Source organism: Lynx rufus, unplaced genomic scaffold, assembly GCF_022079265.1.
Source record: "Lynx rufus isolate CCGP_SWC_20201006 ecotype Redwood Valley unplaced genomic scaffold, mLynRuf1.p SCAF_6, whole genome shotgun sequence".
NCBI classification, from domain to species: domain Eukaryota; kingdom Metazoa; phylum Chordata; class Mammalia; order Carnivora; family Felidae; genus Lynx; species Lynx rufus.
Genome location: NW_025814878.1, coordinates 56,509,599 through 56,536,657, shown reverse-complemented (window position 1 = coordinate 56,536,657; position 27,059 = coordinate 56,509,599). Strand labels below are relative to the sequence as shown.

The following is a 27,059-nucleotide window of genomic DNA, read 5'->3' as shown; positions in this document are numbered from 1 at the left end:
GATACCATTTTTTTAAACTAGAATCTTAAACTCTCAGCTGACAGTTCCTTAGCAAATGTACATGTATATTTAGTTTCTAAAAGTTTTGCTAAGATGTTATCATGAACATCTTTGATTTCGGCTCAGGTCATGATCTCACGGTTTGAGGTCAAGCACGGAGACTGCTTGGAATTCTCCCTCTCTCTCTGCCCCTCCCCCAATTGCACAATAAGTATCTTACCTTACTTATCTCCTTTATATTACCAGCACTGTCATCAGATACTGCATTTACGTAATAAAATATAGACCCCAGAATGCAAAGAAAATTCAGGGAAGGCTTCAGGCATTCTAGATAAAATTTTTAAAGCTCTTTTATATTTCGGTAGTTTCCCTTTAAGTCTATAACCTGAGTACTCAAAGAGTTGCTGCTTAACTAACTGAATAGACCTGGTAGGTTCTATACATATCTCAGGTCTTGCAAGATAGAAAACCAGCAAAGAAAGAAGATATATTTTTTCAACAACTTGGCTAAGGCTAAGAGTATCTAAAAAGTAATCCTAAGTACCTCAAATATTCCTACCATAAAAGTGACTCCAATACAAAGATACTATGATTATCTTTTTTAAAACCAAACTTAAAAATATTAAATCAGACATATATAAAAAAGTAATGTATAAGAAACTGTAGGTGAATATCTTTATAATCTTGGAGTTCAGAAAACTTTCAAAGCATGGCCCAAAAGGCTAAAAAATCTTCACAGGAAAGACTGATGGAACTGGTAATGATGACATTAAAAACTTCACTACTGAAGAAAAAAGAAAAAAAGACACCTGAAAACTATAAACAAAGTTAAATACAGAAAGATGGGTATTCTTGTCAACTATACCCTTTGTATAATCTTTCTGTAGGGCAGTTTAGCAACAGTGACCAAAATTCAAGGTGTTTCTAAACTGGCCAGAAATTTCAACAAATTAACCTACAAAAATAAACAGGAAGTACACAGAGATGCAGCTTTCGTGGGAGAAAATTGAAAACAGTGAATAGTAAATTTGTTGCCAAGCAATATTAAACATCTACCTTTTCTCAAAGTTAAAAATACTTGTGAACTGCCTTGGTTAAACCAAAAGGGGAACACTGGCGATTCCCTAGTTTCCTGTGGGCACAGGGAAGGTAAACTTATTTTACAGTTTGCTTATTTAAAGACAGAGTTTGAGAGCATTATTTCCTCTGGTAATTGTCCCCACTGCAGAGATGAAGATGAAATTGAGGCACTCGGTTAGTGATAGAAGATTCAAACCAGGTAGTATGGCTTCAGAATCCACAAACTTAACCATTACGACCTACCGTCTAGATAATAACAGATGATAAGGTTAATAAGTGTGATAATTTAAGACACTACTGAAATGTTAGTGGTGATATGAAAGAAAAAGCCACTACTCTTAGCAAAAGCTGGATGTAATCAATTGCTGGATGTCTTTGGTGTGAATGTATACCTTTATTAAAGTTTACAGCAGCTTTTCTCAAAGGGTTCCTCGAAAGAATTAAGCCCTAATGCCCTAGGCACCCACTTCATGCAACTAACTTCTCCCTATGTATTTGCAAGGTTACAGTCAGCTAGTTAGTGCCATCTTTTGGGAGAACTGAGAAAACAGTCACTCAAACAATTTTCTGTGTTCTGTAGTTTGGATGGAGAACTGTGGATTCAAATCCCTATGGGCAGGGATGCCAAAGTGGCTCAGTGAGTTAAGCGTCCTACTCTTGATTTTGGCTCAGGTTATGTTCTTACAGTTCGTGGGTTCAAGCCCTGCATCAGGCTCTGTGCTGACAGCTCAGAGCCTGGAGCCTGCTTCAGATTCTGTGTCTCCCTCTCTCTGCCCCTGCCTCACTCGCACTCTGTATCTCTCTCAAAAATAAATAAACATTTTTTAAAAAGTTAAAAAAAAAATCCCTATGCCTAATGTTGTTTTTTAAACACCCAACATCTTTTTGTCCCTAACCCCTTTTACATGTGGAAATAACTATTTTTAGTACTTATTTTTGAAAATGCAAATAAATTCGGTGTATGACTGTCACTTTATAGCAAAACAAAATCTATTACTATTATATTCAAATTGTTAGGCACAAGCAGATACTTATTTCAGATCCCAAATATGCCATTTACTTTCTTATTTCAAAAAAAGATACAGCAAACTTATTCCTAGTAAAACCAAAAGAACCAACATAACTTGTGGCTTTTTATTCCAAAAGCCTAAGCTTGCTTAATTTAATAGAATATATTTTAGGCTTTCTCTAGGCTCTCTAAAAATAGCATCTCAACAGTATTAAAAATTATGGGCCCAATTTATTAAGAATGTGCGATTGTCAATCATCCATCTAGTTCACAAAAAGCAAACCAATATTAAATACTATTTCACCAGGAATACATATATTCAGTAAGTGCAGAATATTTACATTACATTTACAAGACTATCAAAGTGACAAATTTCATCAGCCTTCGGAGAACAGTGGCCCACTTTTTAGTAATACATATTTCTCAGTGGGTCTCACAATAAAGCTTTCTTGCTTTTTTTCAGTCTTGTGTTATACATGACCTTTTTATTATATGGGGATTTTATTTGTTGTTTTTAGTTTTCTGGTATGTGTTTGAGGGGGAAGTGTGGACGGATTTTTTTTTTTTTTTTTTTTAAGCAAATCCTAGCATCAGATGTGAAATCTACACAGCTGTAAGTATTCTTCTGGGAACCTGCACTGGGGTTTCCTCAGCTGCTTAATGCAATTACCTAAGCCAGTCATGTAGTATTAATGTAATTTGCCCATTTCTGCAGCTGCAAAGTTTAATCTTTAAAGAGTAAAAAGAAAAAACTTGCTGCCCCACTATTCCCCTGCCTTGGAAGTGAATAATAATTACTTCACCTGTCTGTTCTCAAAATTCCACTAACTCCCAGTTCACCATTAGCCTTAAAAACCTTTAGTTGGGACACCTGGGTGGCTCAGTTGGTTAAGCACCCAACTTCAGTTCAGGCCATGATCTCATGGTTCATGGGTTTGAGCCCCACATTGGGCTGAGCTGACAGGATGGAACCTGCTTGGGATTCTCTCTCTTTCCCTCTCTTTAACCCTCCCCCAGCCCCATTTGTGCTTTCTCTCTCAAAAATAAATACATAAACCTTAAAAAGACAAAAAATCTTGGGACGCCTGGGTGGCTCAGTTGGTTAAGCATCCAGCTCTTGATTTCAGCTCAGGTCATGACCTCACAGATTCGTGGGGTCCTGCTCTGCGCTCACAGAACAGAACCTGCTTGGGATTCTCCCTCTCTCTCTGCCCCTCTCCCATTTCCACTCTCTTTGTCTCTCTCAAAATAAATAAATAAACTTTAAAAAAATCTTTAGTTCCATTATAATTTGGTATTGCCACATGTATAAGTAGGTATACATACAAAGGCATTCTTATCTATCTCCTTATTACAGTTAAGTGACTCTTCTAAAACACAAAACTTCTTCATTTAAAATCTATTAGTGGTTGCTCACTGCCTACAGGATAAACTCTAAACTTACACGGCCCTTCAATATCTGTTCCTGCTTACCTCTAGTCTCACCCTCTCGTCATCCTCCAATATCACAAAATTCAACCTTGCAGCTCCACTGAATTCCCTGAACATATCAAGCTCCCTCACCAATGAGCTATTTCCTCTGCCTGGAACACACACTCCTTTCCGCTGTGCCTAGCTCATTTCTACACATCCTTTAGCTCTTGGCTTAGAAGGCTCTTCCTCTAAATAAAACCATCCTGGCTCCTACAGTCTACATTAGATACTACTCCAAAGTGTCCTCACAGTCCCCTGCACTTGCTCCATCACAGCCCTACTTAAACAAGCAATTATGAAGCAATTACACGTGATTTGTTAATATCTCTCACTTGACCAAAAAATCAATAATGGCAGAAACAGAAATAAATCTGTTTTGGGGCACCTGGGTGCTCAGTCGGTGAAGTGCCCCACTCTTGGTTTTGGCTCAGGTCATGATCTCATAGTTCATGAGTTCAAGCCCTATGTCAGGCTCCATGCTGATGGTGCAGAGCCTGTTTGGGATTCTCTCTCTCCCTTTCCCTCTGCCTCTCTGCGGCTCACGTACACCTGCTCTCTCTTTCTCTCAAACATTAAAAAAAAGGGGCGCCTGGGTGGCGCAGTCGGTTGGGCGTCCGACTTCAGCCAGGTCACGATCTCGCGGTCCGTGAGTTCGGGCCCCGCGTCGGGCTCTGGGCAGATGGCTCAGAGCCTGGAGCCTGTTTCCGATTCTGTGTCTCCCTCTCTCTCTCTGCCCCTCCCCCGTTCATGCTCTGTCTCTCTCTGTCCCAAAAATAAATAAATGTTGAAAAAAAATTAAAAAAAAAAAACATTAAAAAAAAAAAGATTTGTAAAAATGTTAAATAATGCCACTTACTAAGTTTGTATTCTTTTATAAAATAGTTATATTTCCTAAAAACATACAATTTGTGTTAACAGGTCATGGAAATTCTTGCTATTTTCAGTGATTTAATAAATACTGTAATTTTTTAATTTCCCATATGATATTGATAGATGTAAACTACCTGATCAAAGCAGTTTAATTCCTCAATAATTTTTTTTTAATTTTTTTTAATGTTTATTTATTTTTGAGACACAGAGAGACAGAGCATGAACAGGGGAGGGGCAGAGAGAGAGGGAGACACAGAATCCGAAACAGGCTCCAGGCTCTGAGCTGTCAGCACAGAGCCCGACGCGGGGCTCGAACTCACGGACCGCGAGATCGTGACCTGGCTGAAGTCGGACGCCTAACCGACTGCGCCACCCAGGCGCCCCACTCAATAATTTTTAAGAGTCTAAAGGGCTACTGAGATCAAAAGCTAAGATTTACTGAACTAGCAGTGTTTAGAAATGGATGGGGCACTGGCTTTGATTCTCTGAGTAAAGAAGCTAAGTTAGATTTATTAGACATGAAATTGCTCAAGCTTTGCATAACAACATGTGTAAGTACAGGTACAGGCTTTTCTCTCGGCAGTTATTTTTCTTAGAGCACAATATAAAAAGGATCTTTTTAAAGAAATTTTTTAATATTTATTTATTTTTGAGAGAGAGAGCACAAGTGAGACACAGAATCTGAAGCAGGTTCCAGGCTCTGAGCTATCAGCACAGAACCCGATGCAGGCCTTGAACTCAAGAACCACGAGATCATGACCTGAGCCGAAGTTGGACGCTTAACAGATTGAGCCACCCAGGTGCCCCAAAAAGAATCTTTTAAAATCATTCTTATCCTCCCACCTAAAATACAATATAGTTTCATATTCTTTTAAAATTACTGTATGCAGACATTTTTATATTTCTACAGTCTTCACAATTATTTAAAATAGCTGCATAATCATATCTAGCATTCCTACAAACCTCAATAACAACTTTCATGTCTGATTTTTAATGTACTTTATAAAAACATACTTAAACCTTATGCAACAAAAAATACTGCAGATTACTATCCCAAATAAACTTACTTCCAGAATGCCAACGAATCTTATTTTAAATCAAACTTACCTGAGAGATACTGTAGCTTGAAACACAAAGATAATGACATTTTGACCTAGAACTTCTGGAAACCCTGACCTCAGAAGTATGTCTCTCCCTAACTGTGAAGGTTCCACACTGTCTCAAATTCCCTCAATAACCTGTTTCCATTATTCCAGGTGATACCCATGGTTCCATAAACACAATTAAAGGCTACACCTGTGCTTCCCACCACCGGTAATGATTGCTGCTCTCATCTCTACCTAAAACTCTACCTTGAAGGGTCAGCTTGAAAGCCAGCTCATTCATGATTCTTTCTCAGTTCCTTTCAATTGAACATTATAACCCTTTTGGAATACTGAAAGCCTTTGCTTGAACTTCAGTCAAAATACAACTCTGTTCTGCTTATCTATATTCTTTAGGACAGGAACTGTCTTATCAATCTCTATTCCCTGAAACACCATGGAAAAGAGGCAGGTGGTGTTGAGGAAAATGAGGCTCAGATGAATAGTAACCTGCCAGTGACTGAAAGAGTCAAATCTGAATGCCAGATCCCCCACCCCTGACAAAGCCCATGTTCTTTCTACCATATCATTCCATGCTCCCTTCCTTATATCCTTTTTGATAATAAATATTCAAGAAATCTGTACAATTAAATGAAATTAGACTGGCTTTTTCTTCATCTCAAGGAAACTCTAAGGTTAAAAAAAAAAAATCCAGAGAAAATAATCCCTGCAATTGTACTTTGGCTGCCCCGGCATCATATCCCTACGTATCTTATGGCCAGAAAAAAACACATAAAATGTGTGGCTTTCAGGAGACAGCATTAAGACCCACATCTATTCCTGAAATGTTAAATGTCTACCATCATCATATTTTGCCGGTTCTTTATTTGAGCAGAATCACAGCTACAACTAGTATGCCTGGGACAGAGTAAGATTTCAATAAATGTCTGTTGAATAAATAAATGAGTGAAAAAAACAACCATTGCTTCAGCTGTCCAGGCACCTGTGTTTACCTCCTCCAGTTCCTTCACCAATTTCTCCACCATTGTTGTCTCAGAGCAATAGCTAACAAAAAAAATTACATATTGAGCTGCAGAACATACAGCCGAAAAACTAGTATATTTTAATACAAATTTTCAGTTTCTGAATGCCACCTACTAAGCAATTCAATTGTGGGCCAAAGGCATTTCAAAATTCTCATGTCCATTCACCCAGTCACCCCAAATCCTGAGGTGTGTACTGATTTTTCCCACTCTCCCTCACTCACATCGAATCCACCCACTTTCCATCAGTGCCTCTACCGGTTTCTCACCTGAGAAACCTCCTTGACCTTCATAATGATCTCCTCACCTCCACTCTTAACTCCAACAGTCCATACAGCAATTAGAGTAATGTTATTAAAAGACGTTGAAATGACTGTTACTCCCCTGCTTAAAACACTTTAGTAGCTTCCATTACACTTCCAATAAAATAAAAATTCTTTACCATTGAATTCCTTACAGTATAAAGTATAAAACCCAACATGTAGTACCCTTAAGTACACTTAATATTTCTGAATGAAGGGGCACCTGGGTGGCTCAGTGGGTTAAACATCCAACTTTGGCTCAGGTCATGATCTTGCGGTTCATGAGTTTGAGCCCCACGTAGGGCTCTGTGCTGACGGCTCAGAGCCTGGAGCCTGCTTCAGATTCTGTGTCTCCCTCTCTCTCTCAAAAATAAATAAACATTAAAATGTTTTTTTTAATTTCTGAAGACACTGTTTCCCTATATACTCATTTATATTAACATGTGGGGTTTTTTTAGAAGAGTGTGGAAGATTTTTTATTTTTACCAGAAAACTCTCCTCCTCTTCTTAATTGCATGTCAGGATTAGTACCAGAGAGCAGCACCTTGTAGGTTAACAGTAGTCATCAGACTGAGCTAATTCAGCTCCATGGAGTAGAAAACCATACTTAGAAAGCATGCCAATACATGTCTTAACTGGAGTAGCAAACTTTTATCTGTACATCACTTTATTTTTTTAATTTACATCCAAATTAGTTAGCACATAGTGCAGCAATGATTTCAGGAGACTCCTTAATGCCCCTTACCCATTTAGCCCATCCCCCCTCCCAAAACCCCTCCAGTAACCCACTGTTAGTTCTCCATATTTAAGAGTCTCTTATGTTTTGTCCACCCCCCCCGTATTTTTATATTATTTTTCCTTCTCTTCCCTTATGTTCATCTGTTCTGTGTCTTACAGTCCTCATATGAGTGAAGTCATATGATTTTTGTCTTTCTCTAATTTCACTTAGCATAATACCCTCCAGTTCCATCCATGCAGTTGCAAATGGCAAGATTTCATTCTTTTTGATTGCTGAGTAATACTCCATTGGATATATATACCACATCTTCTTTATCCATTCATCCATCGATGGACATGTGGGCTCTTTCCATACTTTGGCTATTGTTGATAGTGCTGCTATAAACATGGGGATGCCTGTGTCCCTTCGAAACAGCACACCTGGGGGCGCCTGGGTGGCTCAGTCGGTTAAGCCTCCGACTTCAGCTCAGGTCACGATCTCACGGTCCGTGAGTTTGAGCCCCGCGTCGGGCTCTGGGCTGATGGCCCAGAGCCTGGAGCCTGCTTCCGATTCTGTGTCTCCCTCTCTCTCTGCCCCTCCCCCGTTCATACTCTGTCTCTCTCTCTGTCTCAAAAATAAATAAACGTTAAAAAAAAAAAATTTTTAAATAAAAAAAAGAAACAGCACACCTGTATCCCTTGGATAAATGCCTAGTAGTGCAATTGCTAGTCACAAGGTAGTTCTACTTTTAGTTTTTTGAGGAACCTCCATCCTGTTTTCCAGAGTGGCTGCACCAGCTTGCATTCCCACCAGCAATGCAAAAGTGATCCTCTTTCTCCGCATCCTCGCTAACATCTTGTTGCCTGAGTTGTTTTAATGTTAGCCATTCTGCAGGTGTGAGGTGGTATCTCATTTTGGTTTTGATTTGTATTTCCCTGAAGATGAGTGATGTTGAGCATTTTTTCATGTGTTGGTTGGCCATCTGGATGTCTTCTTTGGAGAAGTGTCTATTCAATGTCTTTGCCCATATCTTCACTAGATTATTTGTTTCTTGGGTGTTGAGTTTGATAAGTTCTTTACAGATTTTGGATACTAACCCTTTATCTGATATGTCATTTGCAAATATCTTCTTCCATTCTGTTGGTTGCCATTTAGTCTTGTTGATGGTTTCCTTATATTAACATGTATTATATATTATTTGTATGTCAGGTAACAACATATGTAGTTAACAAAGTATATAATATATAATACATTACTACTGTATAATAAAGGATTTGTCTGCCTTTTGGCCTCCAGCTTCCTGAAAAGTATTCTCTAAATCCTTGGATTTCCAGAGGGATGGGAGTGTCTTTCTTATTCTTGGTGAGCTCCTAGACAGCTTATGCTAATAAGATTACTCAGGATGGCAGCTAGCCATGCCAGAAAGACCAATGTGTGATTAGAGGATAGGGGTACTGGAGACTGAGTTCAAGCATGTGGCCAATGATTCAATTGATGCCTAGTCCATGAAGCACCAATAAAAACTCTGGACCACCACAGCTCCAGATAATTTCCCTGGTTAACAATACTCTGTGTGTATGATTACACATTGATGTGCCAGGAAGGTGATGTGTCCTGACTCCACAGGAAGAAGATACAAGAGATTCATGTTCGGGACTTTCCCAGTACTTGCTCTATGTGTCTCTTCTTTTAGCTGTCCTGATTTGTATCTCTTTTTTTTCTATCATAATAAAACTAACTTTAAGTATACACTTTCCTGAGTTCTCTGAGTCATTCTAGGAAATTACTGAGCCTCAGAGGGATAATGAGACCCCCTAAATTTATAGCCAGTTTGTCAGAAATGTGAATGGCCTGAGAACCTCTGGGCTTGAGGATGGTATCTGAAGTGAGGGCAATCATGTGGGGGGACTAAGCCCTTAATCTGTAGGGTCAGCCAACTCCAGGGAGTTAGTGTCAGAACTACACTATGATTACATAACAAATGTGACCTCACAAATATGTGTTGGGCACTATGCAAGCATTTCTACACACATTATTCTAAATTTTTATAAAACATTATCTCTAAGCCTCACAATAACCCCACACAATAGAGTTACATCCTAATTTTTTTAATGTTTATTTTTTGAGAGATACAGAGTGTGAGTGGAGAAGGGGCAGAGAGAGGGGGAGACACAGAATCAGAAGCAGGCTCTAGGCTCTGAGCTGTCAGCACAGGGCCTGATGTAGGGCTCAAACTCATGAGCTGTGAGATTATGACCCGAGCCAAAGTTGGACGCCCAACCAAATGAGCCACCCAGGCACCCAATCATCCTAATTTTTAAAAGTAAACTAAGCTGGGGCGCCTGGGTGGCGCAGTCGGTTAAGCGTCCGACTTCAGCCAGGTCACGATCTCGCGGTCGGTGAGTTCGAGCCCCGCGTCGGGCTCTGGGCTGACAGCTCAGAGCCTGGAGCCCGTTTCCGATTCTGTGTCTCCCTCTCTCTCTGCCCCTCCCCCGTTCATGCTCTGTCTCTCTCTGTCCCAAAAATAAATAAACGTTGAAAAAAAAAAAAAATTAAAAAAAAAAAAAAGTAAACTAAGCAGTAAAAGACACATGGACAATAAGTAACTTAAGTGGAGCCTGAATTCAAACTCAGCACTGTTTCACTCAGAAGCCCACAATCTAGTCACTACCCTGTCTGGCCTCTCATATTAGTCATGTAAATATAACACAAGATAACATCACAAGAGTGCTACTTAGGAACGCATGGCACTTGTGCTATGAGGTCAAAGTAAAATCTAGGGTACTATTTATGAATTTATGAACTCTTTATATGAAAAGCTCACATAAAGTCAATATAAATATATATTTTAAAATTTTTATATTTATTTTTGGGAGAGTGCAAGTGGGGGAGGGGCAGAAAGAGGGGGACAGAGGATCCACAGTGGGCTCTGTGCTAAAAGGTTGACAGCAGTGAGCCTGATGCAAGGCTCAAACTTACAAACCTCAAGATCATGACCTGAGACGAAGTCGGATGCTCAACCAACTAAGCCACCCAGGTGCCCTTATTTTATTATTTTTTTTTAATGTTTATTTATTTTGAGAGAGAGAGAAAGAGAGAGAGCGCACACACTTGTGCATGGGGGGGGGGGGGTATTTTCTTTCTTTATTTGAGAGAGGAAGAGAGAATCCCAAGCAGGTTCAGCACTGTCAGTACGGAGCCTGATGCAGGGCTCAATCTCACAAACCATAAGATCATGACCTGAGCCAGAATCAAGAGTCAGACACTTAACCAACTGAGCCACCCAGGCACCCCAAGTAAATCTATTTTAAAGTAAATATAAAATATCATACTTTAATAAAAATTTCTTTAGCAATTGCTTAACTTACTTGTTTGTGTTTTAGAAACATGTTTCTGGAGAAAATCAACTGTTTGAGCCAAAACCTTCTTATTACAGTGTGTTGATAATTTTTCATCACATTCGTAACACCTGAAAAAATATAAAATGTAAGCAAATATTATGAAAGCATCTTCAATAATGTTGCACACCAGGTAATAAAGTTGATATTTATCGAGTCTTATACTTAAATGAAGGAGGGGCAAAAAAGTATACCTAGGGTGAGACATTAGGGAAGTCTAGAGAAATAAACAGGAGACAGTTCAGGCACAGCCTTATTCAAATTAAAGTTCTGGTAGTTTATCCTAAGCGTAATGGAAAGTCATGAGGAGTTTTGTAAGCAGGGAAGTGACGTGATCCCATTCACATTTCACAAACAGCACTCTGACTAATGTCAGATGGAGGGAATAGGGAATAGAAGCAGGCCAAGGTAGAAGCAGTGGATTTGGATAAAAATGAACAGATTTAATTTACACATATTTCAGGAACGAACAGAGAAGTATCCAAATAACTGCCATGGAAAGGGGGAAATGGATGAGGGCATGTCAGTGATTCTCAAACAGAAGCAATTTTGCCCCCCAGACCCCCAGAGGACATTTGGTAATATTCTGAGACATTTTTGCTTGTCACAACTGGGGAAGTGCTACTGGCATCCACTGGGTAGAGAATGCTAAACATTCTACGACATACAGTATGGTCCTGTCACAACAAAGAATTATCAGCCAAAATGACAACAGTATGGAGACTGAGAAATTCTGGTCCAGAGGAAACAAGACTTACTGTGAGTTGAGAATGTTTAAAGCTGGGTGATGGGTACAGAGGATTTCATTATACCATTTTGTCTACTTTTGTTAAAGAATTAAAAAAACAAAATAACATAGAAAAGAAAGTAACTGCTAGGCTTCTGGCTTGAATACTTAAGTGATGAAGTTTCCATTTACAGAGATGGGGAAGACTGGATAAGAGTTTTATTGTGTTTGGGCTTCGTTGAGAAGACAGGGCTCTCAAAGAGATTTTCTTTTTTTTTTAATTTTTTTTATACTTTTTTTTTTCAAAGAGATTTTCAAAAGCACATTCATTTTTAGAAAACTGTCCTCCACTAAGTTTACTCATTAGTGCATACAGTTTTAAGAAAGGTTTTTTTCTATATACTATCATTACCTGCTTCCTTTATCTTCATAAGATCTAATGGTCAAACGAGAAAATATATTTGAACCTACTGAAAATGTTTTTTTTTAAGTGTTTTATAAACATGTTATACCAACACCACTTTACATATTCACAATATTCTTAAATTATTGGTGGTCCTGGGATCACGGCTATAAACTAGGTATGGGTTCCTTTTCTAAATAACACTCAAAATGCAGTCAAATATTTACTCATACTCAAAATACAAACATTACTCTATCACTTGCATACAGATATACAGATAAATCTGTGAAGGAAACAAGTCACAGAAAACCTTCCCAAAATATCTTTTCTAATAGACCATGATGGAATCCAAACAATGTAGTTACAGTTACCAGGCTTACACTACAATATGTGCTCCAATTTTACTTATGTAACTATTGCCTAAAATAATAAAAATTGCTCATTTGCAAGGTGCCTGGATGGCTCAGTCAATTGAGTATCTGACTCTTGATTTCAGCTCAGGTCATGATCTGAGTGGTGGGATCGAGCCCTGTGTCAGTTCCATGCTGAGCATGGAGCCTGCTTAAGGTTCATTCTCTCTCTCTCTCTCTCTGCCCCACTGCTCACTCTTTCTAAATTCAAAAAAAAACTGAAATGTCAAGGAATTTTTACTGACATTGCTATCTAATTTTTACGTGTTATGAAATATATTGTAACTTTAAGGTACAAAAAGGAAATGTAAAGAAAAACCACATAATGGCAGTGAATTTGGAGAAAAGAGGACAGCTCACCATAAACTAGTTCTATTTGCTTCCATCAGAAATAACTAAAACCATTTACTTGAGCATCTACTACGTTGTAAATGCTTTACATGCATGTTCTAATTCCTCACAACAACCAAAATGTATTATCATTTTAAAAATAAATAGTTTTAGGGGCGCCTGGGTGGCTCACACAGTTAGGCATCTGACTTTGGCTTAGGTCATGATCTCATGGCTCATGCCTTCAAGCCCCACATCGGGATCTGTGGTGACAGCTCAGAACCTGGAGCCTGCTTCCAAGTCTGTGTCTCCCTCTCTCTCTGCCCCTCCACTGCTTGCCCTCTCTCAAAAATGAATGTTAAAAAAAAATTTTTTTAAAAAGGAAAATAATTTTACAGACTCCCCAAATGCGACTTAAGTTATTTTCATTATAACATAAATCCAACATTCCACTCACAAAACCCAATAAATTGATCACCCTTATAACTCTATTTACCTATGAAAGCAAAATTACACAATTAAGCATAAAAAATTATAAAATCAATAAAGTTAAAACTAACAACATTATGCTAGGTAAGGTGTTTTTTTACCCCCTGAAATTACATCACGATTCACACCATCTTTATGGTCCTAAGAGCTATAACACAAGTTCTGACATAGACTCACTTGAAATGAGCCTATTCTACCAGGTGCCACTCAATTCCCCCTCCACCTTCCTCTATTCCTATGGTCCTGGAACCGGGCTCCCCAGACCAGCAGCACTGGCAATACCTAGGAACTTGTTAGAAGTGTAAATTCTTAGGTGCTACCCACGAACTACGAAAGCAGAATCTTTAGGCCCGGGACCCAGCAATCTATTTCAACAAGACCTTCCTGGTGATTCCGATGCACCCCATAGTTTGAGACCACTGCTCTGTTCAGATTACAGAGAAGTATCTGCTGAGCTGCCACATATGGCAGCCTCTTCCTCTCCCTTGGCTCCACTGCATCGTTTACATAGCACGTCGCCTCTGTGCCTTCCTCATTCTCCCCAGTGTTGTTACTTGGGGCCAACAACAGCAAAAACACAGATGGGGCAAGCACCTGACCCGTGCCCTGGATTAAAAAAGGTGATTAACTCTTCTATAAGCCGAAACATCCTTGTATTACCTTTACGTCCCTGAAATGAAAACACAAAGTTAAAATAGTTTTGTGTTAAAGAAAACTTGAAAACTTCTGGAAATTCATTCAAGGAGAACTTGAAAACTTTTGTAGGAGTCTGAAGATTCCAATTAGAAGATTTTTGTTGCAAAACATATAGAAAGCTTTTCAATACAGTATCCATTTATGCCACTGTAGTATTGTGTTATGCTGGTAAGAAACTAGGGAATCAAAACACTTGTTTTAGTGCCTGGATTTTTACTTTGTAACCAGAAAAAAGTAAATGATACTTGATGTAACATGAGTATCATTTTTATGCAACATGGGGGAACTGGATTTGGTTCCCAGCAGGGTTAAGTAGTAAAATCACTGGCGTTTCTACAAACTACATATGCCCAGGCTTTCCCTTTCCCTTCAGGGAATCACCAAACCACTTGACCACCTGAAGTACCTTCCTTCTCTAGAACTCTAGAATTCTGTGTTAGCAAGTTCATTACGAAAAATCAGCTAGGAAGGATGTTTCTTTTTTTTTTTTTAAATTTTTTTTTTTTTTCCAACGTTTATTTATTTTTGGGACAGAGAGAGACAGAGCATGAACGGGGGAGGGGCAGAGAGAGAGGGAGACACAGAATCCGAAACAGGCTCCAGGCTCCGAGCCATCAGCCCAGAGCCTGACGCGGGGCTCGAACTCACGGACCGCGAGATCGTGACCTGGCTGAAGTCGGACGCTTAACCGACTGCGCCACCCAGGCGCCCCATAGGGAGGATGTTTCTTTACCCTACCAAGAAAATGCTAAAGAAAAGTAAAGGGATGACTAAATTTTTTCTTATTTAAATTTTATATTCATGGGTAATGTTAATTTTCTTACAGTATTCTAAAGATTGTGTTCAGGCTAAAAAACATCAGCTGGTACAACAACTTTAAAGATTTTACCTTGTAAAGCTTGGAGAGAAGATATTTTTTGTAGTGGACACTAGTGACAAAAATCTAACTTACCATATAATCCATGTGCTCAGACTAATTGTAATACAATGAGATTCTGTTCTCTGATTCTTGTAGTGCTTCACTGAATGATGGCTTTCTGAGTTTCTACCGCATCCCTAAAGATGAACAGAATGCTATTTGTACAATTTACATTTACGTTTCTTTCAAATTATTCAAAACCTAAATCATACTCAAACGTATACTGAAAAAGTTTTGTTTTTAATTTCAAGCAGGAAGGACAAGTTTCAGAAAGGAATATAGATTCTCATTAAATTTAATTTCTTGCAAAGAGGCTAACTTGCTTTTTGTTATATAGTATTTACCGGAAACAATCATGATGCAAGTGAATTTCCCTATTATTTAAAAATGCATACACTCTCTGCCTTTTACACAGTGGGGCATCAAGCATCCCCGCAGACCAGTGCCCCCTCCTATACACACATTTTCTAGTACTGTCCACACCTCCACCCAAACCCACGACAACTCATGAGACTCAGGCCAAAATCACAGTAATTTCCCTCACCAGGCAAGTAAAGAAATAAGATCCAATTCTGGTCAATGAGACATGAGGGGCAGTCTGCTGGATGTTTCTGGCAAAGTTTTATATATTAAAAAACAAAACAAGGGGCGCCTGGGTGGCGCAGTCAGTTAAGCGTCCGACTTCAGCCAGGTCACGATCTCGCGGTCCGTGAGTTCGAGCCCCGCGTCAGGCTCTGGGCTGATGGCTCAGAGCCTGGAGCCTGTTTCCGATTCTGTGTCTCCCTCTCTCTCTGCCCCTCCCCCGTTCATGCTCTGTCTCTCTCTGTCCCAAAAATAAATAAACGTTGAAAAAAAATTTAAAAAAAAAAAACAAAAACAAAACAAAACAAACAGGAAAGGGATATCTTTTTTGCCCTTTCTGGCCTTTGGGGATTGCTGTGTGATACATAACACATGAAACATCTTTGGCCATAAAAAGTCATGAAATTGAGATTGACACAGAAGAAAAATGGAAGAAATCTCAGTTTTCAGTGCTCTTTCCATTGAATTAACTAACCCTGAAGTGGTCCTCTTACAGACTATGAGAGATAATAAGGAATTCTCTTATTTTAGTAAAATTATATACATCTTAAATATGTTATTCAAAAATTATTAATGATAGGGGCACCTAGGTGACTTCAGCTTAAGTCATGATCTCATGGTTTGTGAGTTTGAGCCCCACATTAGGCTCTCTGTTGTCAGCACGGAGCCTGCTTCAGATCCTCTGACTCTCTCTCTGCCCCTCCCCCACTTGTTCTCGTTTTCTCTCTCTCTCTCTCTCTCTCTCTCAAAAATAAACAAACATTTAAAAAATTATTACAGGGGCACCTGGGTGGCTCAGTCGGTTAAATGTCCGACTTCGGCTCAGGTCATGATCTCACAGTTTGTGGGTTTGAGCCCCGCGTCAGGCTCTGTGCGGACAGCTCAGAGCCTGGAGCCTGCTTTGGATTCTGTGTGTGTGTGTGTGTGTGTGTGTGTGTGTGTGTGTGTGTGTCTGCCCCTCACCTGCTTGCACTCTGTCTCTGTCTCTCAAAATAAGTAAATGTTAAAAAATAATAATAATAAATAAAAAATTATTACAGTATTAATAGCTTCTAAGCTGTTAAGATAATCTGTTTTAATGGTTTATTTATTTATTTATTTATTTTTGAGAGACACAGAGACAGAATGTGAGTGGGTTAGGGGCAGAGAGAGAGAGGGAGACACAGAATCCGAAGCAGGCTCCAGGCTCTGAGCTGTCAGCACAGAGCCTGACGCGGGGTTCGAACTCACGAGCTATGAGATCATGACCTGAGCCGAAGTCGGCCGCTCAACTGACTGAGCCACCTGGGTGCCCCAAGATAATGTTTTGTTTTTTTTTTTTTAAAGAATCATTTCATAGAAAAAAATTAATTTAGAAAGATGTAAAAAAAAAACTTGGATTCATTTCATAAGTAAATACAAACAGGTAAAGACAGGTCCAGGCCTGAGAACTACTGTGAGTAGGTTGGCTTCCCTTTCAAAGTATTTCTAAATCACACATGATCACTTTCTGAAGATAACATACCTTTTACTTTACCTTAACAAAGTTTCTAAGTTCAGCCTTGGAAAGGTCTATCCAAACATGGAATAAACTTATCTTAAGTTCTAAACATTACCAATAGTCCAACTCATAATAAGCATTTAATAAAAATATTTAAGACTAAAGTCACAGATAAAAATCACTTTTCTCACCTGAAAACCACACTTGAGGCACAACCAAATGTCAGAGGAAAGTACTGGCTGCCCATCACAGAATCTTCTTTCCCTTAAACAGTCGGAGCAAACTGACCACACATTCTCAGCTATTGCTTTCTTCACATGATTCACACTGATGGCAAGATTTACATGTGGGCAAGTGAAACCTACTGAATAAGACATAACAAAATCTGAACAGTTTCTTTGCTAAACCAAAGTGCTATCATCATTTAGCAAAAATCAATAGCATGAAAACGCTGTAACTAAAAAGCAAAGAGATTAAAAAAACCAAGTAACTTAAAAGGATACATACTGCAAGGCCCCATTTATAAAGCACTTGTGAAATAACATAATTATAGAGTTGGAAAACAGATTTGTGGCTGCCAGGAACTATGGGTGGAGGACAGGTTACCTATTATCAGGTAACACTTGGGATGGTAATGGTACAGCCAGGTATCTCAATTGTGGTAGTTACAAAACTACACATGTAATTAGACTGCGTATAGAGTTATACACACTCAAATACACACATATGAGGCCTTGTAGATCTGGTGAAATCAGAAGAAGCTCTAAGGATTGTAGTGACGTCATCTTCCTGGTTTTAATATCATACTGTAGAAATAAGATTAAATCAGGAGAGGTTGGGTGAAGAATGAATGGGACCCCCTTGTGTATTTCTCTGTACCTTCCTATTAATTTAAAATCAGGTCAAAAATAGGGGCGCCCAGGTGGCTCAGTCAGTTAAGTGTGCAACTTCGGCTCAGGTCATGATCTCACGGTTTGTGAGTTCGAGCCCTGCATCGGGCTATGTGCTGACAGCTCACAGCCTGGAGCCTACTTTGGATTCTGTGTCTCCCTCTCTCTCTGCCCCTCCCCCTCTCACACTCTGTCTCTCCATCTCTCAAAAATAAATAAATGTTACAGCGCCTGGGTGGTTCAGTCGGTTGAGCATCCGACTTCGGCTCAGGTCATGATCTCATGGTCTGTGAGTTCGAGCCCTGCATCGGACTCTATGCTGACCGTTCAGAGCCTGGAGCCTGCTTTGGATTCTGTGTGTCCCTCTCTCTCTGTCCCTCCCCCACTCATGCTCTGTCTCTCTCTCTATCAAAAATAAACATTAAAAAAATTTTTTTAATAAATAAATGTTAAAAAAATAAAGTAAAATTAGGCCAAAAGTAAAAAGTTTAATAAATAAAGGAGATAATTTGCTGAGCAGCTGTGTTAATAAGGATTTTGAATATATTTTCTTCTCATTAAGATACACACATAAAATCTTTCCACAGAGCCTACCTCTGCTCTGATGCTATTTTCATCCCTGTTGGGAGAAAGGAGAGAGAGAAGAACAAACAATGGAATCATTTACAGGTACAAGAATTGTCCTTAATGAATTTTTAAAAAAAATTTTTTTAACGTTTATTTATTTTTGAGACAGACAGAGACAGAGAATGAACAGGGGAGGGGCAGAGAGAGAGGGAGACACAGAAACGGAAACAGGCTCCAGGCTCTGAGCTGCCAGCACAAAGCCCAACGCGGGGCTCGAACTCACGGACCGTGAGATCATGACCTGAGCCGAAGTCGTACGCTTAACTGACCAAGCCACCCAGGCGCCCCTTAATGAATATTTTCAAATAGCAAATGACTTTGCATAGCCCTTAATTATCCTTTATAACAGAGTCCCACTGTGTGCACCGTGAGGAGACAAATGGCCAAAATGACCTAATATGTTTTTATTTCTTCAGATAACCATAGTCTTCTCGCAAGGACACAATGACACTTCCATTTCTCCAACTTCAACTATCCTAAACACCAAAACTACAACTATCTGCCAAAACCAAACAATGAAGGAAAGACTGAGTAACTTGAAGAGGGAAACAGGAGTATGTGCATTTCCACTTTCTCCACTTCCCTTCCTAAACGCCCAGCACTCCTTGCCCCTATTAGTTAACTAGAGAGAGGCTAAGCGTTAGTCCCATTCATCCTGAAGACTAAGAATGTGACTCCTGACAAGTGATTTGTTGTAAAATATAATTTACTTTCAGCAAAAGTAATGTGTAAATCTGATAAAAGATTAAGCCTTCTCATTGTACACCAAGAGCAAGTTACAAGAATAAACACAAAAGGAGTAACTCTGAAGTCCTGTATTTGAAAAGGACACATGCCATTAACGAAAGGGGTGTTCTGGGGAAGACTGATAGATGACCACACAAGAACAGGACCTAGACATGGTTTACCAAATATCACTGCTTTGAGTTTTTATATTTTAAAATTCTAAGTGGAAAAATCATTCCATACACTTTTTTTTTTTTTAATTTTTTTTTAAATGTTTGTTTTTGAGACGATGCAAGAGACAGAGTGCAGGCAGTGGAATGGCAGACAGAGGGAGACACAGAATCCGAAGCGGGGCCCAGACTCTGAGCTGTCAGCCCAGAGCCCGACGCGGGGCTTGAACCCATGAACCGTGAGATCATGACCTGAGCCGAAGTCGGACGCTTAACCGACTGAGCCACCCAGGCGCCCCCATTCCATACACTTTCTATATCATCTCTGGGGTGGCATCTGGCCAGGGGACAACTTAACTAGTCTCTGATTCTATAAATCAGACTTATAAAACTGAAATTGTTAGTGAATTCAGAGGTAAGTAAATTCATTATAAAAAGGTTCCAGGCCTCTAAATGAATTCTATTAGCTTTTAAATGCCTCAACCATAGGTACTTTTTATAAAGAAATCTGAAAGTTCAAAGTTTTTCTACAAGACTAACCAGTGTTTAAACAGTATTTATAGGGGCATCTGGTGGCTCAGTCAGAGAAGCAACCAGCTCTTGATTTCCACTCAGGTCATGATCTCATGGTCATGGCTCTGCACGGACAGCATGGAGCCTGCTTCGGATTCTCTCCCTCTCTCTCTGTCCTCCCCCCACTCATACTCACCCTCTCTTTCTCTCTCAAAATAAATAAACATTTAATAAATAAGTAAATAGTATTCATAATCTCTTGTGGGGGGAAACATAAAAATTTTTTTTCTGTGCTAATAAGGAGATTTCCTCAGTTTTCTGTAATTTAATTATACAATTGTCTAAATTTGATTTGCCAAACAAGTCCTCTAGGGATTCCTGAAGAAAATCTACAAATGTATTGAAGTCTATCGTTGTTCCACATTAACAAATCAGAAACAACAAGTAAAATCTCCATGTTTTTCATCTTAAGTATTAATAAAAACTCCACAAGGAGGTATTCCAGTTTGTAAATGGTCTAAAATCAACACTTTCCCATTCTCTTCCCAGAACCACCCAAGGTCAACAAGAACACGAAACAAAAAAACCAAGTTCATTTTCAGAAAAACCAGGAGACAACTGAGGCCCAGAAATCCCAAATAGGAGTGTATACAGAAGGAAGCAGAGAGAACACTGCAGCTGTAGACTCCACAGAGAACGACGTGTGCTTCACAGACAAGAACAAAACCAAAATCTCTGTGCTGCAACCACACTGGCAGGAGCTCCCCTGTATCCAGTTTTGTTTTAAGAAGCAAAAGGCGTGGGGCGCCTGGGTAGCGCAGTCGGTTAAGCGTCCGACTTCAGCCAGGTCACGATCTCATGGTCCGGGAGTTCGAGCCCCGCGTCAGGCTCTGGGCTGATGGCTCAGAGCCTGGAGCCTGTTTCCGATTCTGTGTCTCCCTCTCTCTGTGACCCTCCCCCGTTCATGCTCTGTCTCTCTCTGTCCCAAAAATAAATAAACGTTGAAAAAAAAAAATTTAAAAAAATAAAAAAAAAAATAAAAAAAAGAAGCAAAAGGCGGCAACGTCTCATTCACTAAGTGAGAAACAAAAGAACAAGCCATGTTTGCCAGAAATAGTCTTCTCTCTAAGGCAAGGGAGAAGGGATATTTTGGATTCTGAAATAACCCAGGGCGGCATAATCCTGTTGGGTGGGAAGAAAAGTGACCCTCCTTCAAAGAATGAAAGAAATGAGAAATCAAAGCCACAAATTCTATGCCAATATAATAAAAAGGAAAAACAAGTGGCACAGAAATAATTGCCATGAAATAAAAATACAAAACAGAAGCAAAATGCTCCAGCACAAGGTGGCAAAACAGTAGGAAGTGACCAGCAGGGTTCAGGAAAGAAATGGAAGAAAAAAAAATAAACCACAAAAATGACGGCAAAAGTAAAAAGGGCATAAGGTGAAACAGACACTGCAGAAAACACTGTAAAGATAAAAATGAAAACAGCAAGCAAAATGAAAAGGAAACAGGAGTTTTAGAAGATTTGAGGAAAAAGAAACTAGAAGACAGGCAAGGAAGAGTTAACATAAGAATACTCAGAATCCCTGAAAAAAAATCATATCCACAGAATAAAACAAATGCTTAAAGATATAATTTAGTCTTCCCTCAATATAGCAATCTAGCTGTCCTCAAACACTTTCCAAGTTAAAACCACGTAAAAAGGAAATAAAAGGGGTGTCTGGGGGGCTCAGTCAGATGAGCGTCTGACTTTGGCTCAGGTCAAGGTCTCACAGTTCCTGGGTTCGAGCTCCTCATTGGGTTCTAGGCTGACAGCTCAGAGCCTGGAGCCTGCTTCAGATTCTGTGTCTCCCTCTCTCTCTGCCCTCCCCTGCTTGCACTCTGTCTCTCTCTCTCTCTCTCTCTCAAAAGTAAATAAACATTTTAAAAAAAGAAAGAAAGAAAGAAAATTTTAAACAACTTTTTAAATGGAGAGCTGAACTAGTAAGAAAGTACGAATCCTCAGAGGACAAAACAGAAGTCATGAAGCTGAAGAGAAAACCAAGTCCAAGGCGAGCAGCTCCCAGAGACGCCTCCCGGCCTTGAAGGCTTGGTTTTAACAGGCCATGAAGAACGGGAAACAAAAAGATGCCAATTCTAGGTTACTTTATAAACTAAACAAAAGTCTCAATAAAAATATCAACAGGATGTTCTGGAACTAGACAAGCTGATTTTAAAGTTCATGTAGAAAATAGTGAAAATAGGGACCCCTGGGGGGCTCAGTCAGTTAAGCGTCTGACTTCGGCTCAGGTCATGATCTCACGACTCTTGAGTTTGAGCCCCGTGTCGGGCTCTGTGCTGACAGCTCGGTGCCTGGAGCCTGCTTCGGATTCTGTGTCTCCCTCCCTCTCTCTGCTCCTGCCCCACTCATGCTCTGCCTCTCAGTCTCTCAAAAATAAATAAATGTTAAAAAAAAATTTTTTTTTAAAAGAAAGAAAATAGTGAAAATAAAGGGCAAAGGATTTAATTAAAAACAAATATGGTTATTTTCCGCAACACTATTAAGGATGCCAGATATCACAATTTACCAGCAATGTCGTCTGAAGAGTCTTCATCACGAGGTATAGCAGGCCTTTTACTTCTTTTTGCTTTCTCGGGTAAAGCTTTGGAAGGTTCTTTCACCCGCATCTGTTAGTTACTGAAAAGATGGGGGGGGGGGGGGATGAACATACTTTAATCCTCAAAATGAAAATTTTAGCTACTGTACCTTATGTATATTAAAACTGAAATGACTTCTATTTTAGTTGGGCCTAGGAAATCAACAGAGGGAGAAGAAAACATCAGGTGAAACCAAAGAAATCTTTATTAAACCAATATACAAATGCACATGACATTTGACTTTTACCAACTACTCCCTGGAAAAATGATGCTCACGTGAATGAAAAAACTAAAGTTCTGATCAAGGAAATAAGTGCTGCTTCTAGACCATGTGCTCCCCTTGCCATTTTCCCATCCCACTAGCTAGGAAATAGTAAAAGCTGGAAAAGCACAGACCAGGGATGGAAACCGTGTGCCAGCCCTACCTGCACTATATGACCTAGCACTGAAGTGAGAAAGAAATAAATTGTTTTACGCTACTGCATTTTTTTCTCCACTTTTTTATCATGAAAAAATTTACACTTCCACAAAAGTTAAAAGAATAATATAATAAGCACCCATATATTTACTACCTAGATTCCACCCAGAGAAATTTTGCCATATTTGTTTTATCTAAACATCAGCGTGTATAGAGAGAGACATATATACACGTATGTGGGTATGTTTGTTTTTGCTCAACTATTTTAAAGGAAGTCGCAAAGAACATGTCTCTTTTAAGAACATTTTTCCACATAATCTCATCATCATCACATCTAAGAAAATGAACAGTAATCCCCTATTCTGATATTCCATCATATTCTAACCTCTTCAGCTGAAGCATCTTCCATACTGTTTTTTTTTTTTTAAATCAATCAATATTCAGTCAAGATTTGCACTCTGTATTGGTTCTGTCCTGTTGATTGTTAGTATCTTTTAATCTACAACTGTTCTTCCCATCTTATACTTTCCTAAACACTAGCTTTTTTAAGAGATCAGGGCAGTGCATATGAGCCACCTTAAAGATGTTGTTAAAACGAGGATTTCGGTTCAGCAAGTCTGGTACAGGACCTGAGGTTTTGCCTAACAAGCTCTCAGTTGGAAGGACTGCTGGGAGTCCATTGCTACACTTTCAATAGCAACATCGTATAAAGTACCACACTTAATTTGTCTCTTCATGGTGTTACTTACCTCTGTCCCTTACATTTCTTAAAACCCCAAAGTTAATTCTAAAAATTTTAGATAAAAAGAAGCATTTTTTAAAACCATTGTACTTGGAGTCTCTGTTAAAGTAGCTTAGCCTAAATGCTACCTAATATCTGTTCCATGGCTAAGCTATACTGTAATTTTCATAACTGTTTACTTGCTTTTATTGATCAAGGTGGAAGAATCTTTCAACTCAATAATAAATTCTGAATCTTGATTCAGTTCTACCATATTCCACAAAAGGGAGTTTTGGGGTTTACCATTTTAAGAGCCATTTCTTCAACTCCAGGAGTCATCACTCTCGAAATGAGTTGCAATAAATCATGGCCTTCAGGGTTGGAGATCTACAAAGCCTCTGAGTTCCCTGACCATTTCTTTTCTTTTTCCTCCAACTAGTCTCCACACCCAACATGGGGCTTCATGATCGTGAGTTGAAGAGTCAGATGCTCTACTGACAGAGCAAGCCAGGAATCCCGACCATTTCATATCTGACTGCCTTTTCCCTCCAAACTTCCTCATCCACTTACCCCTACAGTTCCACCTTGCAAAATCACTAATTCAGGTATTCCCTTCCCTAATCACAACTGGTTCCTCCAGCTTGCCTGATCAGCCACTCCTTATTCACTTTTAATGCGCAGGTTGACAAGAGGCTGCCTCTCACCAAGCACTTCCATGATCACTACAGCAAGGCACAGAGATGGGGAAGTGGCAAATGGAGTGCTGGCTCTTAAAGCTTCAGAGAGGGGCGCCTGGGTGGCTGGATCGGTGGGTTAAACATCTGACTTCAGCTCAGGTCATGATCTCATGGCTCATGAGTTTGAGCCCCGCATAGGGCTCTGTGCTGGTAGCTCGGAGCCTGAAGCCTGCTTCAGATTGTGTCTCCCTTTCTCTCTCTGCCCCTCCCCCACTTGTGCTGTCTCTCTCTCTCTCTCTCAAAAATAAACATTAAAAAAAAAAAAGCTTCACTGGAAAATGACATATGTCGCATCTGGTCATATTTTACCAGCACAAGCAAGTCATAGGGCCACATTTAACTTCAAGTAGACATGGGGCATATGGGGGTGGGAGGTGGACGTGTACAAAGAGTGCAATCTTACTTACCATGTACATAGGAAGAACAAAGTATGAAAGCACAGCCTTAAGGACTACCGTATCACTCCTCTAACACAAATTCAAACCTAAATGAACCCAATTAACTACTTTCTCCACATCTCCATCCAAACAGGCTGGAGAAAATCTTGTAAGAAAGCAGACTGGGTTGGGGCGCCTGGGTGGCGCAGTCGGTTAAGCGTCCGACTTCAGCCAGGTCACGATCTCACGGTCCGTGAGTTCAAGCCCCGCGTCAGGCTCTGGGCTGATGGCTCAGAGCCTGGAGCCTGTTTCCGATTCTGTGTCTCCCTCTCTCTCTGCCCCTCCCCCGTTCATGCTCTGTCTCTTTCTGTCCCAAAAATAAATAAAAAACGTTGAAAAAAAAAAAAAAAAAAAAAGAAAGCAGACTGGGTTGCTAAATTCATAACACAGTCTCAATCTCAAATGGATTAAGACATGCCATTATCCACTACACTTTCTGGAAAACTTACTTACCTACTCCTCACACAGTCATCTGAAACCTTTCTCACTCTCCCAAACCTCTCACTCCTCCATCTACTTACTTCTCAAAATAGTATCTAGTCTTCTACTTAACTGAGGGGGAAAAAAAGACAATCAGATGGCAAATCTGATCTTTCCACCCCCAAGCCTACAGTTACCTCCAAATATTTCAAGTTGATGTCCTCAAAATATAGGCATAAGTAATAGAATCTAGGAAAAATGGCCATGAGAGACTTGTCACACCTTTTCCCCAACTGCACAGATAAACTCTAGATAGGCAATGGCACATAATGCTGGCAGAACAACAAAAAAATCAGGTGTTTGACCTATAATCTGCAAAAGGTCTGTAAAAGACACTCAAACTTGGCAAGTAGAGTTAAGTTCCAGTGATTTTTCTGACATATGGAATATATCTAAACAGAATTACTTCTGGACAGCAACCCACTATTTAGCAATCACTTATCTGGATAGCTTTCCTTTTCAGTCCCCTTTAAGGCAAAAAGAAATAAAATTAAAGTTCAATTAGTAGAACTTCAAGTTCTTTCTACCACCAATATTGGATCTGGGGAGTTCCAAGCCCACCCCCACATTTGGGGATTCACTCGAAGGACTCACAGGACTCAGCATGTAGTTGTACTCATAACTAATTTTTATTACAGCAATGTCGTATGGACTACAGCCTGGATCATAATGCAAAAAGACACAAGTGAAGTTTGCAGGAATCCATGTGCAGGCTTATGTTCTCTCCCTCCCCGAAAGGGTCAAACAGAGCACTCTTTACCCCAAAAAGGAAAATCTAGCAATGTCTGTGCAATGTTTCTGTCAGGGAACCCATAACAGACTCACAGGCCAGGGGGGTTTTATGGGGGCTGGTAACTCTGGCTTAACTACATAGCTCTCTCCCAGATGCCAAACAAGTTGTAGCCTTGCAAAGCGGACCTTTCTAAGGATAGCAGCCTCAGGGCCAGTGTGTTAACTCTTTTCAGCACAAATAAGCTCTGGCCTTTTTTCTCACGTGGTTTCTCAAACAAAACTTTTCAGTTTTCAACTTCAGTATTACTCTAACATCCGTCTTTTCTCTGCTGTAGGCTGTGCAACTTATTTAGAGATGTTTGCATTTTTTTTATAAAAAGATGCTATACAGGGGCGCCTGGGTGGCGCAGTCGGTTAAGCGTCCGACTTCAGCCAGGTCACGATCTCGCGGTCCGTGAGTTCGAGCCCCGCGTCAGGCTCTGGGCTGATGGCTCAGAGCCTGGAGCCTGTTTCCGATTCTGTGTCTCCCTCTCTCTCTCTGCCCCTCCCCCGTTCATGCTCTGTCTCTCTCTGTCCCAAAAGTAAATAAACGTTGGAAAAAAAAAAAAAAAAAGATGCTATACAAACAAAAGCCCATATTCTCAAAGAAAAAACAAGAGAAAAAGAAAAAAATCATTTTTCCCTACCCTTGGACTCTCTCTCGGGCAGTTGTTTTCAGCGTGGGAAGGACACACTGTCCTTTTAGTTATCAGGCTGCAAAACATGAACAGCACGTGCATACTTTTGCTGCGCATCAGGCTCGGCTCTAAGCACTTCAAAGATGCTATCACACTTGATTCTCAACAATCACCTTTTGAAAGAGGTTACTATTTCTTCCCTCATTTTACCCTTGAGGAAACAGACACACAGAAGTTAAGTGACTTGCAGAGGTCCGGGAGCCAGCGAATGGTGGAGAC

At 39.8% G+C, this 27,059-nt stretch overlaps 1 protein-coding gene across 2 annotated transcripts in view; it reads right to left on the bottom strand.

Moving 5' to 3' along the window:
- Positions 1–24,505, bottom strand: part of USP45 (ubiquitin specific peptidase 45) — a 74,073-nt gene extending 49,568 nt beyond the window's left edge. The window contains exons 1-4 of one of the 2 annotated variants that reach the window (XR_006966220.1): positions 22,509–24,505; positions 17,203–17,375; positions 14,983–15,086; positions 10,946–11,046 (exon numbers count right to left, since the gene is read on the bottom strand). Coding sequence is in view for 1 of the 2 variants with exons in the window: in XM_047102486.1 (XP_046958442.1) it covers positions 10,946–11,046; positions 14,983–15,086; positions 17,203–17,375; positions 22,509–22,608 (478 nt within the window). In the remaining variant the exon portion in view is untranslated. The remainder of the gene's footprint in view (positions 1–10,945; positions 11,047–14,982; positions 15,087–17,202; positions 17,376–22,508) is intronic. The other variant, XM_047102486.1, reaches the window with a different exon arrangement.
- Positions 24,506–27,059: the final 2,554 nt, after the last annotated feature.